Source organism: Rhinopithecus bieti, unplaced genomic scaffold, assembly GCF_001698545.2.
Source record: "Rhinopithecus bieti isolate Rb0 unplaced genomic scaffold, ASM169854v2 scaffold_3062, whole genome shotgun sequence".
In the NCBI taxonomy this organism is placed as follows: Eukaryota; Metazoa; Chordata; class Mammalia; order Primates; family Cercopithecidae; genus Rhinopithecus; species Rhinopithecus bieti.
The window spans coordinates 3246714-3260665 of NW_016804432.1; the positions used below are offsets into that span (position 1 = coordinate 3246714).

The following is a 13952-nucleotide window of genomic DNA, read 5'->3' on the forward strand; positions in this document are numbered from 1 at the left end:
TTTAGGGGGACGGGAACACGGGTGGCCGTTCGTCCCCACGGGCCGCGGGTTGCGTGGGTGCAGCAGGGACTACGCCTCCCAGCATGCAGTGCGGCCACGCCCGCGCAGCGGCGCCGTAGGAACGATGCATGCCGGGACGGGGAGATTCAGTCTCTGAACGGCCTGGAGGAGTAGTCTTTCCCCTTCTGACTGCCGCCACTCTGCAGTCCACAATCTTTGAAGATCAAACCGAACTTGAGAGACTAACGAGAATGGTCCCTTTTTAATTCCTAACAGATTCCTTCCGTGACAGACTAACCGGCCGTCTTCCGTTTCCGGTTGCCCTGTTGTCGTGGTAACCGCACGCATAACAGCCGTGGCGGTTATGGCGGGCTTGAGCGGCGCGCAGATTCCCGACGGGGAGTTCACCGCGGTCGTGTACCGGCTCATCCGCGATGCCCGCTACGCCGAGGCGGTGCAGCTGCTGGGCCGAGAGCTGCAGCGGAGTCCTAGGAGCCGCGCAGGCCTGTCGCTGCTAGGCTACTGCTACTACCGCCTGCAGGAGTTCGCGCTGGCGGCCGAGTGCTATGAGCAGCTGGGCCAGCTGCACCCGGAACTGGAGCAGTACCGCCTGTACCAGGCCCAGGCCCTGTACAAGGCCTGCCTTTATCCGGAGGCCACCCGGGTCGCCTTCCTTCTCCTGGATAACCCCGCCTACCACAACCGGGTCCTCCGCCTGCAAGCTGCCATCAAGTACAGCGAGGGCGATCTGCCAGGGTCCAGGAGCCTGGTGGAGCAGCTGCTGAGTGGGGAAGAGGGAGAAGAAAGTGGGGGCGAGAATGAGACCGATGGCCAGGTCAGCCTGGGTTGTTTGCTGTACAGGGAGGGACAGTATGAAGCTGCATGCTCCAAGTTTTTTGCCGCCCTGCAGGCCTCAGGCTACCAGCCTGACCTTTCCTACAACCTGGCTTTGGCCTATTACAGCAGCCGACAGTATGCCTCAGCCCTGAAGCATATCGCTGAGATTATTGAGCGTGGCATCCGACAGCACCCTGAGCTAGGTGTGGGCATGACCACTGAGGGCTTTGATGTTCGCAGTGTTGGCAACACCTTAGTCCTCCACCAGACTGCTCTGGTGGAAGCCTTCAACCTTAAGGCAGCCATAGAATACCAACTGAGAAACTATGAGGCAGCTCAAGAAGCCCTCACTGACATGCCACCCAGGGCAGAGGAAGAGTTGGACCCTGTGACCCTACACAACCAGGCACTAATGAACATGGATGCCAGGCCTACAGAAGGGTTTGAAAAGCTACAGTTTTTGCTCCAACAGAATCCCTTTCCTCCAGAGACTTTTGGCAACCTGTTGCTGCTCTACTGTAAATATGAGTATTTTGACCTGGCAGCAGATGTCCTGGCAGAAAATGCCCATTTGATTTATAAGTTCCTCACACCCTATCTCTATGAGTTCTTGGATGCCGTGATCACTTGCCAGACAGCTCCTGAAGAGGCTTTCATTAAGCTTGATGGGCTAGCAGGGATGTTGACTGAGGTCCTCCGGAAACTCACCATACAAGTACAGGAAGCAAGACACAATAGAGATGATGAAGCTATCAAAAAGGCAGTGAATGAATATGATGAAACCATGGAGAAGTATATTCCCGTGTTGATGGCTCAGGCAAAATCTACTGGAACCTTGAAAATTATCCAATGGTGGAAAAGATCTTCCGCAAATCTGTGGAATTCTGTAACGACCATGATGTGTGGAAGTTGAATGTGGCTCATGTTCTGTTCATGCAAGAAAACAAATACAAAGAAGCCATTGGTTTCTATGAACCCATAGTCAAGAAGCATTATGATAACATCCTGAATGTCAGTGCTATTGTACTGGCTAATCTCTGTGTTTCCTATATTATGACAAGTCAAAATGAAGAAGCAGAGGAGTTGATGAGGAAGATTGAAAAGGAGGAAGAGCAGCTCTCTTATGATGACCCAAATAGGAAAATGTACCATCTCTGCATTGTGAATTTGGTGATAGGAACTCTTTATTGTGCCAAAGGAAACTATGAGTTTGGTATTTCTCGAGTTATCAAAAGCTTGGAGCCTTATAATAAAAGCTGGTAACAGATACCTGGTATTATGCCAAAAGATGCTTCCTGTCCTTGTTAGAAAACATGTCAAAACACTGATAGTCATTCATGACAGTGTTATTCAAGAATGTGTCCAGTTTCTAGGACACTGTGAACTTCATGGCAGAAACATACCTGCTGTTATTGAACAACCCCTGGAGGAAGAGAGAATGCATGTTGGGAAGAATACAGTCACATATGAGTCCAGACAATTGAAAGCTTTGATTTATGAGATCATAGGATGGAATAAGTAGTTATGGCTGATAATGGCTTTTTTCAAAATGGCTTCCTTACCTATCACACTTTTTTATCTGTATTTAGCCTTGGCATCGTTATATTTGTCTTATTTTGAATTTTATCCACTTTATAATAACAAGTTTATGTTTGAGCAACTTTTTCATTTAATCCAGAAGAGTAGGGACTATGCAGTGTTAACTGCATCACTTCTGCTTTCTTCCTACTAGTGACAATCATCTGGTCTTGCCCTCAAGCAACAATTGCTAGACGACATCTTTGTATAAGAAAGAAACCCCAGATAGAGTTGATGTTTCAGCTTTGGACTGTCAAAAGGGTATGTCATGGACCAAAGCACTGTTAGTACCGGTATGTTTGCATATGGTCACTGATACGTAAATGAGTGCTAGCCAAGGGCTGGACCACTTCTCAATCAGCAAATAAAGCCATGTCTATTTTGCTATCTCAGGATAGACTGTGCTGTCTAATAAATCTAATTCTTAACTCTATTTCTCCAGTTTTTTAGTCCTTTAACTTTCTGGATTTCAACAAAGTCTAGTTTAGACCTTCTTTAAGCCCTTTTAGAAGTTCAAGTATAATGGGAATTTCTTTTCTTGGTTCTTTTCAGGTTATGAGGTTCGGTCAGTGACGTAATTTTTTTTCATGATTGATTCGTTGTTTCTTAAGTTTTATAATAAAAGTTTTTCTTCATGTTCTATTTTTTATTTTACAGAAATGATTTTGCCTCCTTGTGGATACGACATATATTAAGTGTGGAAGCCTATTAATATTTTCAGTTTTAAACTGAAATTTTAATTTTAATTTTAATTTTTTAGGAAAAAATAAGCACTGTACTGAGAATGAGAAGACTAAAGGTATGAGTTCCATACCTTCTAATTTTAGGCTTTCAGAAATTCCTTTATTCTTTGGGGTTTCACAATCATTTGAACTATCAGAAGCCTTTACAATTACTTTTGGCTGTAACATCTGATTTTGTATAAGCCATATAGAAAAAAGTTGCCTTTCTTTTTTAATGACCTGGATATATAAGCAAATCAGCCAGGTAATATATAATTGTATTTTATATTAATGTTTTGTAGGATTTGGCTTACAGTAAATGTTAACCGCTACAGTCAGTGATTGTTACTGTTGGATGTTATACTGATTATTAATAAGAAATTTGGATTTTTGCCTCTTTACCTGCAATTTTTGCTTACAACTCTGGCTATGAATATATATAGAGTGGTCCCCCAGTCTCTGTTATGGTTATGCATAAATTAACACTTTTATAGCTATTTAGAAATTGTATAACTCTCTTAACTTCCTCTTTTAGTTTTTGTAGTAATGTTTGTCTTTGTTGGGGAAGAGGAGATTTGCTTTTAATCCTTCCCAAAAATGATGAGCGACCCTTCCATTCAGTAGTTTAATTGACAAGCTGTTATAATGTGTATTTTTTCCTCAATTATTCTTGAAATATTTAGAGCCTCTCCTGCTTCTAACGTGAAGCCCTTTAGATGCCAGTCTGCCAGAAATCTGGAAACAGGAACAGGTGAAGTGAAGACGTAATGGAGATTTAGCTAATGATATACTTCACAATCCACTTTGGATACCCTTCATGTCCAAATCTCAGTAGTTAATCAAGTGTCTGCTGCCATTAACAGAACAGAAGTAATGGATAACAGAATGGAAATAAGAGATGCTAGAACTATTTCCGTAACTAACTCACCAAATCAAATCATAGTCCTTATATTCTTGTTTTATTTAATTCAAGGAGAAGAGGCCATGCACTATCCAAAAGGTCAAAGCCACATAGAATAGGAAAGCAATCTCTAGTTTAAAGCTTTCTCTTGAAGTGTTTTCTCCCCCTGCCTTCAAAGGGTCTACTTGAGAGATAGTGGTGTTTACTGCTGCACAATGTATCACAAGATAAGAAATGAAAAATCTATCTTTCTTACCACCCGCTTCTCTTTCCCTTTTTAATCTTTTCCCTTTTGTCAGTTATAGGGACACTTTTCTCTGTTAGCTGGAATTTGAACCTCAACCAGGTATAAAAGATGCATAACAACCTTTTAGCAGTAAGTGTCAGGTGAGTGAGCACTATGATTATCAAGGTGACTTTTGAAACCTTTTAAAATGCATTTTGCAAAGCGAGATAATATGTATTGATAAAAAGTGACTCTCAGATTGGTAATGCCGAAAAAAATTTAAGAGGACTCACCAAAAGTACTAGATCTATGTAATTTGTAGAATAGAGTGAACTTTTTATATATATATATTTGTGGTAACTTTCATCTTTTAAACTTTTGAACTCAATAGAAAACAGACTGAAATTTTAAAGACATGCAGTATTTGTATCATTTTGAACTCCATAACATTGGGAATTAAATATACTCAACTTTAGAGGACACTTGCCTTACTGTAATTTATAATCATTTTATATTGAAAAATAGGGCTAGACATTAGCCAGAAGGTAATTAATTTATTGGCCATAGGTATAGTGTTTAATATTCTCTTGGGGAGTGAGTCTTTACAAGGTGATTACTCTATATTTGATACCACTATTGAGGTTCTTTTGGTTGTTTAATTAAATCAGCTTGTTTGGATTTGGGCCAAGATTGATCCACCACATACTAAAATCCTTTCTACAAACTCATCATGTGTATTTATTAGAAAAGGAATTACGGCCGGGCGCGGTGGCTCAAGCCTGTAATCCCAGCACTTTGGGAGGCCCAGATGGTGGGGTCAGGAGATCGAGACCATCCTGGCTAACACGGTGAAACCCCGTCTCTACTAAAAATACAAAACAAAAGCTAGCCAGGCAAGGTGGCAGGCTCCTGTAGTCCCAGCTACTCTGGAGGCTGAGGCAGGAGAATGGTGTGAACCCGGGAGGTGGAGCTTGCAGTGAGCTGAGATCCGGCCACTGCACTCCAGCCCAGGCGACAGAGCAAGACTCCGTCTCAAAAAAAAAAAAAGGAAAAGAAAAGAAAAGGAATTGCTTCATAAGGAAAAATTATTAGAATATAGACTTATAAGTACATTTCTAATGTGAAAAATAAGCATTTGTTAGTTTAAGTGAGACCTGCCAATAACTTGATTGCAAATATTAATATCATGTGAACATATAAAATGGGCCCAAGTCCTTGTTCAAAAGTGAAATTTGCACGTTTGTGAAATAAAACACATCAATATCAATGACTGAATACCCTAATTCAAAATAGCACATGGCTAAAATTGTACTATGCAAACAGGACCCTAGTAAAGTATGTGGGAAAGCATTTATTGCTGCTAATATTTTATTTTCAACTGTTTCATTAGGAGAGTCAAATGCTTAAGATAAACGACACATGACTAAAAGTTTCACCAGTACTCATGGCATCTGCTATAAAACGTGTGTCCGCAGAGTACCCACACTCTCTCAAGATCTTAAGTCTCAACAGTAAATTACTGGCTAGTTTTTCTGATCAGAGTCTCTTCTGTGAAAACTCAACCTCTTAGTCCCAGCTCTTCCAAAATTTCCAAAACCATACTCTATAGTCTATGTACTTCATATATGGAAAGGAGAATATATACTTTTGTGAATATAAAGTGTCTGTTCCGTTTTTAAGTCATGAAGTACTATAGGAAGAGATGGTCACTCCCTAACACTGTAAAGCAAAAGAAAGCTTCAGGAATTGAACTATAACAGCAACACTTTGCTGTAAAATATTTAATTAGAAGGCAGTACCACCTACTCACATATGCTAAGGAGTGCCATTATTTTGTATGTTTACTGGAAAAGGCAAAAATTTTTTCCGTAGTTAATACAATATTTTGTTTCTAGAACTTTTGTTCTTGTACTGATTCATTACCATTAAACTGTTAAAATGCCAAAGAACAGAGGAGAGCCATACATGATTTGACTAAGACGCTACAAGTAGTTTCAGAAACTAAGGAGACTATTTTTCTGACAGTGTGTGTAAGATTTATAATGAAATGATTGGTAAAATTATAAAATGATTCTGGAAATAATCATGTAAAATATAAAATGGGAAATCATAAATGTGATTTTTTTACATTTGTAGATATGACCTAAATAGGTTCTTTTAAATTACAAATTAAGGATTAAGATAAACATCTGGAATGTATCTGCAGCTAGATTCTGAACAATGAGGGCTTAGAACTCAAGAGGGTTCATCTCTTGAATCATAAGACTGAGGCTCAGAGAGATTAATATGACTTCCCCAGGATAATATGGTAGAGCCAAATAGGATCCAGGGAAAGCCCAGATCAGAATTCAGGGCATCTTGCTCAATTCTCATGCTCTTTCCACTCTACCACATTTCTCTTAGACAGAGCAGGGACCCCTCTTAGGGGCCTACAGGGCCCTCCAAGTATGGAAATAAAGGAAAATCCCGAGTTCCTACAAGGGAAGTTCCAGGCACCTAGCTAGCCCTGAAAAGTAAATAAGCAACTTGATGAGCATGAAGGTAGTAGTAACTTAAGACAGTAGCCAAGGAAATCACAGGATGTTTGGTTCCCCTACAGGAACTAGAGATAACATCTTAACATATGTCTCTGAATTGTTTTTCAGAAACCCAGACCCCCACCAAACAGATCTGCCTGCACATAGACCTCAGATAAGGGGGAACTGAGGACTGAACTCTCACTGCCATTCTTTATGATCTAAATTTTTTTCTGAGGTGCCGGGAGGAACCCACACCCAGGAGCCAGAGCTTACATTCTTTTCTGTTGACCCCAGAATTTTTAAATAAACCTTCTTTTCCTTAACCAATTGCAGACTGGAAAACCCTTCAGTCTATCTATGATCGGTAAGTCCCCACTTCAAGATATCCTGCCCTTTTAGGCCAAACCAGGGTGTAAACTCTCCATGTATTGATTTACAATTTTGCCTGTAACATCTGCTTTCCTGAAATTTACCCCTGCCTTAAAAAAACCCTTGCTTGCAAACCATAAGGGAAGTCAGGACTTAAGCAAGAAGTGCCTTATCCTCCTTGCTTGGCACTCTGCAAATAAATATCCTCCTCTCTCCTGCTACAAACCTCAGTGTGGATGTGTGGCCTTATTGTTCCAGGAGGGCAAATCCCAGTTCAGTTCCAGAACACCTTCTCTTAGGTATTTTTTGTTTTTATTTGTTTGTTTGCTTTCTTTACAAATTTTTTCTATCAGTGCTAGGCATTTCTTTTCCCAGAGCTATGACTTTTGCCACTTCAGTTCCTGCTGATGATTTAATCAGTGATTTAATAGGCTTTTTCCAAAATACACTTAGAACATTCCAGGGCTGGCCTAAATTATGGTATGGTTTACAAAAGTATGTTGAGGGTTCCTGAGCAGGTGTGCTGTGCTGTTTGTAGCAGCGCAGATTTAGCTGCAGTGCAATCTGGACTGGGTGGAAAGATTATTTAGACTCACCTGTTGTTTCATCACCGCTTTGAAAAAAATCACCTTATATGATCCTCCTTCAAGTCAGTGATTTTCTTCTCTTCATTATAGTTTCCAGACACCAAACATGTGAAAATGGCCATCAGAAGGCTTGTCTACATCTTACGTGCAAAGAGCTGTGACTCATCCAAAAATCCCAGCATAAAGCCAGCTGATTTCAGAAGTATTTACAAAGTGTTACCAGAGACTTTTGAGGCCCCATAAGGCTTTACCTTTGCTTGCAAAGTCCATTTGAGCTAAACTCCTAAACACCTTCTTCCAGGAGATTGATTGCTCATTTTAGCTTAGGTTTTGGGGAGGAAAAATTAAAAGCAAGCAATTGAGCCACAATTAAATCCCTGTTATTTACCTTCTTTTTTCTATTTGTACTAATAATTCTTAGTCCACATTCTACATGAGAATCAGTGGGTAAACTTTTTAAAAAGTAAAGATGCCTTGGCTCTAACCCCTAAAGATTCTATTTCTATTTATGGAGATGGGAGTGGGAGGAGGGATCAGGTTTTTTGTAAGTCCCCCAGGTAACTCTAATGTGTAGCCAAGGTTGAGAACCACTGTTCTATACACACGCAGTAGTGACCATGTGGCTGCTCTATGTTGGTGTGAAGGTTGTGGTGCAACATGTTTGAGAATAAAATAACCCTGATGCTCAACCTACAGAAATGATGAAAAATGAATAAATGGAACGAATCAAAAGATCTGAATTTTTTTTTAGAGCCACTTAATCTGGGGTATTCTGATTCACTCAAAATAGCTTTTAAACCAGTGAAATTTCTTTAAAACATTATTTAAATCATGCATTCAATAATTCTTAAGAAATCTTTGGCTTTCATAGGAGGAATTTTAAAAATACTGAAGTAGCTAAAAGCTATACAATTTGATAGTGGAAGCTAAGAAGGGTTTTCAAATTTAGGAACATGAAAATACTCTTTGTTTTCAGAGACTCATAAATGTCATTTGCTGTTGTAGGAGAGGAAAAATTTTCCACTGTCCTCTTATGGTTTTCAGCTAGGTTTGATGTAAGACAGATTAAACACAAGAAAAGCATACAAATTTTGTTTACACATACGTGGGAGCCCCCACAAGGACAATGAAGACCCAAAGAAGTGGCTAGGCCTAAGCACTTACATAGTAGTTTGAACAAAGGGTGGAAACTGTGGAAAAGTAACTAGGAAGATAAGTTAGTTTAACAAAGTTTGTACAGATTTCTCTCAGCCTCAACTCCCTGTCTCTGGTGATAAGCATGTTGTTTCTTTTGTACTGGTATAGGGAGGGTATCTTTCACTTGGGAGTTTCATCTGCTTTTGGGAAGAAAAGGGGAGATTAGAGTGCCCTTCCTCTACCTGCTGTTTCTCAAGTGCCTCTATTTCAAAATAATTAATATGCCAAGGCAGCATATTTTGGAGTGGCATGTCCTGAATTCCTTCACTGTCATCTCTACTTAGTTTATTAGTTTAGCTGTGCTAAAGTCAAAAGTGACTGTGCATTATCCTAACCATGCTTACAAATGCTTTTGGTTGACTTTGGATGCACCCAATTTGTTCTCCTAATATTTGAGCCATATTCATCTGTTCTTCCTATAAATTTGGATTCCTCCAAACCAAACTCCAGTCCCATGTATGCATTTATAGATGCACATACTTTTTTTTAAAATTTGCATTGGAAATTAATAATACTCAATGGTTATGTTGGTTTATTTATTTTGAGACAGGGTCTTACTCTGTCATCCAACCTGTAGTACAGTGGTGTGGTCATGGCTCACTGCAGCTGTGACCTCCTGGGATCAAGCGATGCTCCCACTTCAGCCACCCGAGTAGCTGGTGCTACAGGCACACACCACCACACCTGGCTAATTTGTTTTTTCTTTTCATGTAGATACAGGGTTTCACAAGTTAGCCAGGCTGGTCTCGAGCTGGGCTCAAGCTATCCATCTGCTTTGGCCTCCCAAAGTGCTGGGATTACAGGCATGAGCCACTGTGCCCAGCCTTATATTGGTTTATAATTCAGTATGAATTCTCCAGCTTTGCTCTGCCCCCACCCCAAACATTTGGTCTAAACTGATGGTTCTCAAAATGTTTGACTGCCCAGTAGAAGTATCTGAGAAGCTTTTAAAACTCTCATGCTGTATTAGTCCACTCTTGCACTGCTATAAAGAATTAACTGAGACTTAATTTATAAAGAAACCAGGTTTCATTGGCTCATGATTCCGCAGGCTGTACAGGAAGGGTGGCAGCATCTGCTTCTGGGGAGGCTCAGGGATCGTTTACTCATGGTGGAAGGCAAAGTGGGAGCAGGCGTCTAACATGGCAGGAGCAGGACCAAAAGAGAGCGTGAGGGCGGAGGTGCTACTCACTTTTAATCAACCAGATCTTGTGAGAACTCACCGTCATGAGAACAGCACCAAAGGGATGGTGCTAACCATCATGAAGGATCCACCCCCATGATCCAGTCACTTTCCACCATGTCCCACCTCCAACTCTGAGGACTACAATTGAACATGACATTTGGGTGGGGACACAGGTAAAAAAAAACATGGGGACACAGATGCAAACCATATCACATGCCCCAGGCTGCATCCCAAAACAACTAAAGAATTTCTGAGGGTGGAACCCAGGTATCTGTATTTTCCTGAGCTTTCAAAATGCAGCCAAGGTTGAGAACCGCTGTTCTAATTGATCACTATAATTTCCCTCTCCATGATTGATTTAGGAATAGGCATGTGACCCAAACCTTACCAAGACACAAGACGTCTCCTGGAAGGCTGCTGTGAAAGCTTTCTTTACCCCTTTAAAAAAACAAAAGGATGTAAGAAAAAGTCCCTCTTCTTCATCTAGCATTGTTGATCTGAATCTGGTGCCACCAGTTTGTGACCTTGACGGAGGGTCATAGTGACTTTGGGTGAAGGTGACTTTGAAGATATCTAAGAAACAGAAAGAATTTGAGTCTTTGATGATCCTGGAGCCTGACCCACCTCTGAGTCTTCAGTAGAATGAAAATAATATCTTATTGTTTAAACTTGTTTGAGCCATATTTTTCTGCTTCTTGTCTCTAAAAGCACCCAGAAAACACCACTGACAAAGATTTTCTCTTTCACAGAACTCTACTCAGGTGCCCCTGAACTTTTCAAGTAGGCCTTGACTTTTGGACTTCCATATTTGTCCCTACACTGTTCCTTTTTTTTTTTTTTTTTTTTTTTGAGATGCAGTCTTGGTCACCCAGGCTGGAGTGCAGTGGCACAATCTCGGCTCACTGCAAGCTCTGCCTCCCAGATTCATGCCATTCTCCCAGCCTCCCGAGTAGCTGGGACTACAGATGCCTGCCACCACACCCAGCTAATTTTTTATATTTTTAGTAGAGACGGGCTCTCAATCTCCTGACCTCATGATCCACCTGCCTCGGCCTCCCAAAGTGCTGGGATTACAGGCATGAGCCACCACACCCGGCCTGCACTGTCCAATTTTAACAAGAATCCTTGGCTTAGTAAACTCCCTCTTCCTTCATATCTGATTACCCTCCAGATGTTACTGGGTCTCTCATTCTCCACCATTCCTCAGGTATTTTGATCACCCCAGCCTGCTTTCATCAAGAATCCTGTTATGTCAGTTTGGCCAGAATCCCCACTTAGCCCTAATGTTTCCTGTTAGTACTTTTCCATCCATTGACCCCCACCCTGCTCCTTGGCTATAAATTCCCACTTGCCCATGCTATATGTGGAGTTAACCCCAATCACTCTTCCCTACTGCAAAATCCCACTGGAGTGGTCCTGTATACCTATGGAGATAGTTCCCACATACACACCTTAAATAAAGGATGCCTCATCATCTAAAGTGTCATTGAATTTTTTTTTAGCACCATATGTAGGCCATACATTTTGAGTATTGTTCATAGGGTGATGAATCTTTATGCATATTCCCAAACACTCTGGGAGTATGTCTTCCTTGACACCTAGCATCACTCCTCTAATTCAGGTGAGTAGGATAAAATTGACCTTCGTAAAGATGTTACCCAAAACCTTGACTTCATTAGTATTAACTGCTCATCAAGTCTTTTGAAATTGCAACAGCTACTCATGAAATTGGATATGAATTCATTGGAGGAGGATCCACTTACATAAAAGTAAATAGAGAGTTAAATTCTTCCACTCAAAGAACTAAGTCAAAATCTTGCTTACTGCTTCTTGACAAAAAAACAAGGTAAATACCAATGCATGCAGCAACTCACAGAAAACCCATTCCCCAATTTTAGAATTTCCTCCACATTCGCAAAGGTGATTTCAGTAAAGTCTCAGTAATGATGAAAGAATGAAAATAATAGCAGCATTTATTCATGTATAGTAAACTTCAGCATTGAAGTGAGACAACCTAATCTATTCTCTGGTGAGAAATGCTAATCTATGTACAGCACTATTTCACCTTGGCCCTTTCCAGCTATAAATCTGGTTAAAGGAAAAGCTTCATAAAAAGGTAATACTTTAGTTCTTCTTGATAATCCCCCTCAGCATTGTATTCCACTTACCAGGCCCAACTTATTCTGAGTTGTTGGCTTATTTTGGTTCTCTAAAAGAAGGACGCTAGAAATTAAAATTCAAACCGGATGGTCCACATCACATCAGGGGATTGGGACAGTTGATTTACTCATATAATCTATTTAAACATCCACCAGGAGAAGTTCTAAGGCAGAATTTATTGCCTCCTCCTGCCATATCTGGGCCTACAAAAAAACGAAGCAAAATCCTTCTATGAAATCTGAAACTCCAGTCACTGATTCCCTGGCTGATGTCATTTCCAAAGCACGATGTAGCCCGGTGATAGTCACAGCAGGAATCTGCCGCTCTATGGGGTTTCCATCTGTTTGCCATCAGAAAGAACCTCTTTGGGGAGCCATGGTAAATGCGGAGAACCCATTCCTCCCCATGGGTCCCAGAGTCTTATATTAGCTTTTCAGTCTTCAGGATCAGCTGCTGTTAGAATTGAATATGCTTAAACTTCTGCAGTAACTTTCATTTTCATCCATGTTTGGTTTATCATAGGCTACTTGGTTAAAATCTTCCATAAGATTCTGAAACTCTTATGCAAATATTACCAAAAGGAAAATTTAGCCACTGCAATTCTTTCCTTTGGGAGAAGAATTTTCTATGTAACTTTATGTAATGCACTTCTTATTATAAAATGGCTTGCACTTGAAGCAAATCTTTCTGAGCTCTTTAGGTCCAAAGTTGCTTAAAAGTGTAATATTTTGTGTTGAAAAGCTGTTTATTCACTTCTTTTTAAAATTTAAATTTAAATTTTACAGATGGGGTCTCACTATGTTGCTTAGGCTGGTCTTGAACTCCTGGCCTCAAGTGAGGCTTCCATCTCAACCTCTCTAAGTGCTGAAATTACAAGCACGTGCCAGCATGCCCAACCTATTTATTCACTTCTTATTAAGAGTTAACAGAGATGATATAATAGGTTAGAGCAAAGAAAACAGATTACAATGACAAGACATTTCAAAACTGATCTTTTGTGGGTCAGCTTCAATACAGATAAGTCACTGTAAATAACTGGGGTTTCACAGCAGTTTCAAGTTATGACTAACTGGAAATTATTGATCCAGCCATAAATGCATAATAGTCACTTTTTTTACTGAAGAAACAGAACATGAATTAATTCCACAGGAATGTTTAATAAAGGAAACGATTTCATGAAGATCAGGCTTTTTCTCATCTCCATTCTTCCCTGCAGCTATGTCAGCCTTCACAGTGCCTGAACAAAAACAGACTCTATTCTGTTCCTCAAGAAATAATTTATTAAACATGTTTTTGTACATTGGCCTTTCTGTGTTTATGTGCCATTTCCTCAGAGAAGGCTGACTATGAGGATGAAATAGAAATAACATCACTTTTCAATATTCTTCAAGCCCCAATTCCTAGAAAATGACAAGGATACAAAGGTCTTTTTATTCATCCTGTCAAATGCCAGTTTGTTTCAATATGGTTTCCCTGAGTTCACTATCAAATGAGGCACAGTCCCCAGTGGGCAGTAGAGAAAGACATTTTCCTCACCACGCTGGGGAAAGGAAATATGAATACTAAACCAAATGACTGTCAAAGGATGGAAAGGAGATGAAGAAAGTCCTCAAGAAAGAGGATAAGGCAGAAGGGCAAGACCAGATGAAGAAAAGCAGTCAACAACTTGC

At 40.5% G+C, this 13952-nt stretch overlaps 1 protein-coding gene across 1 annotated transcript; it reads left to right on the forward strand.

Annotated features, from left to right (window-relative positions):
- Positions 1–112: 112 nt before the first annotated feature.
- On the forward strand, positions 113–4744 carry IFT70A (intraflagellar transport 70A). Its single transcript, XM_017868291.1, is given in 5 exon segments — positions 113–1652; positions 1655–2086; positions 2089–2160; positions 2163–2676; positions 3073–4744. Coding segments are annotated over 4 exon segments (1989 nt in total). The 5' UTR covers positions 113–364; the 3' UTR covers positions 2360–2676; positions 3073–4744.
- The last annotated feature ends 9208 nt before the right edge of the window (positions 4745–13952 follow it).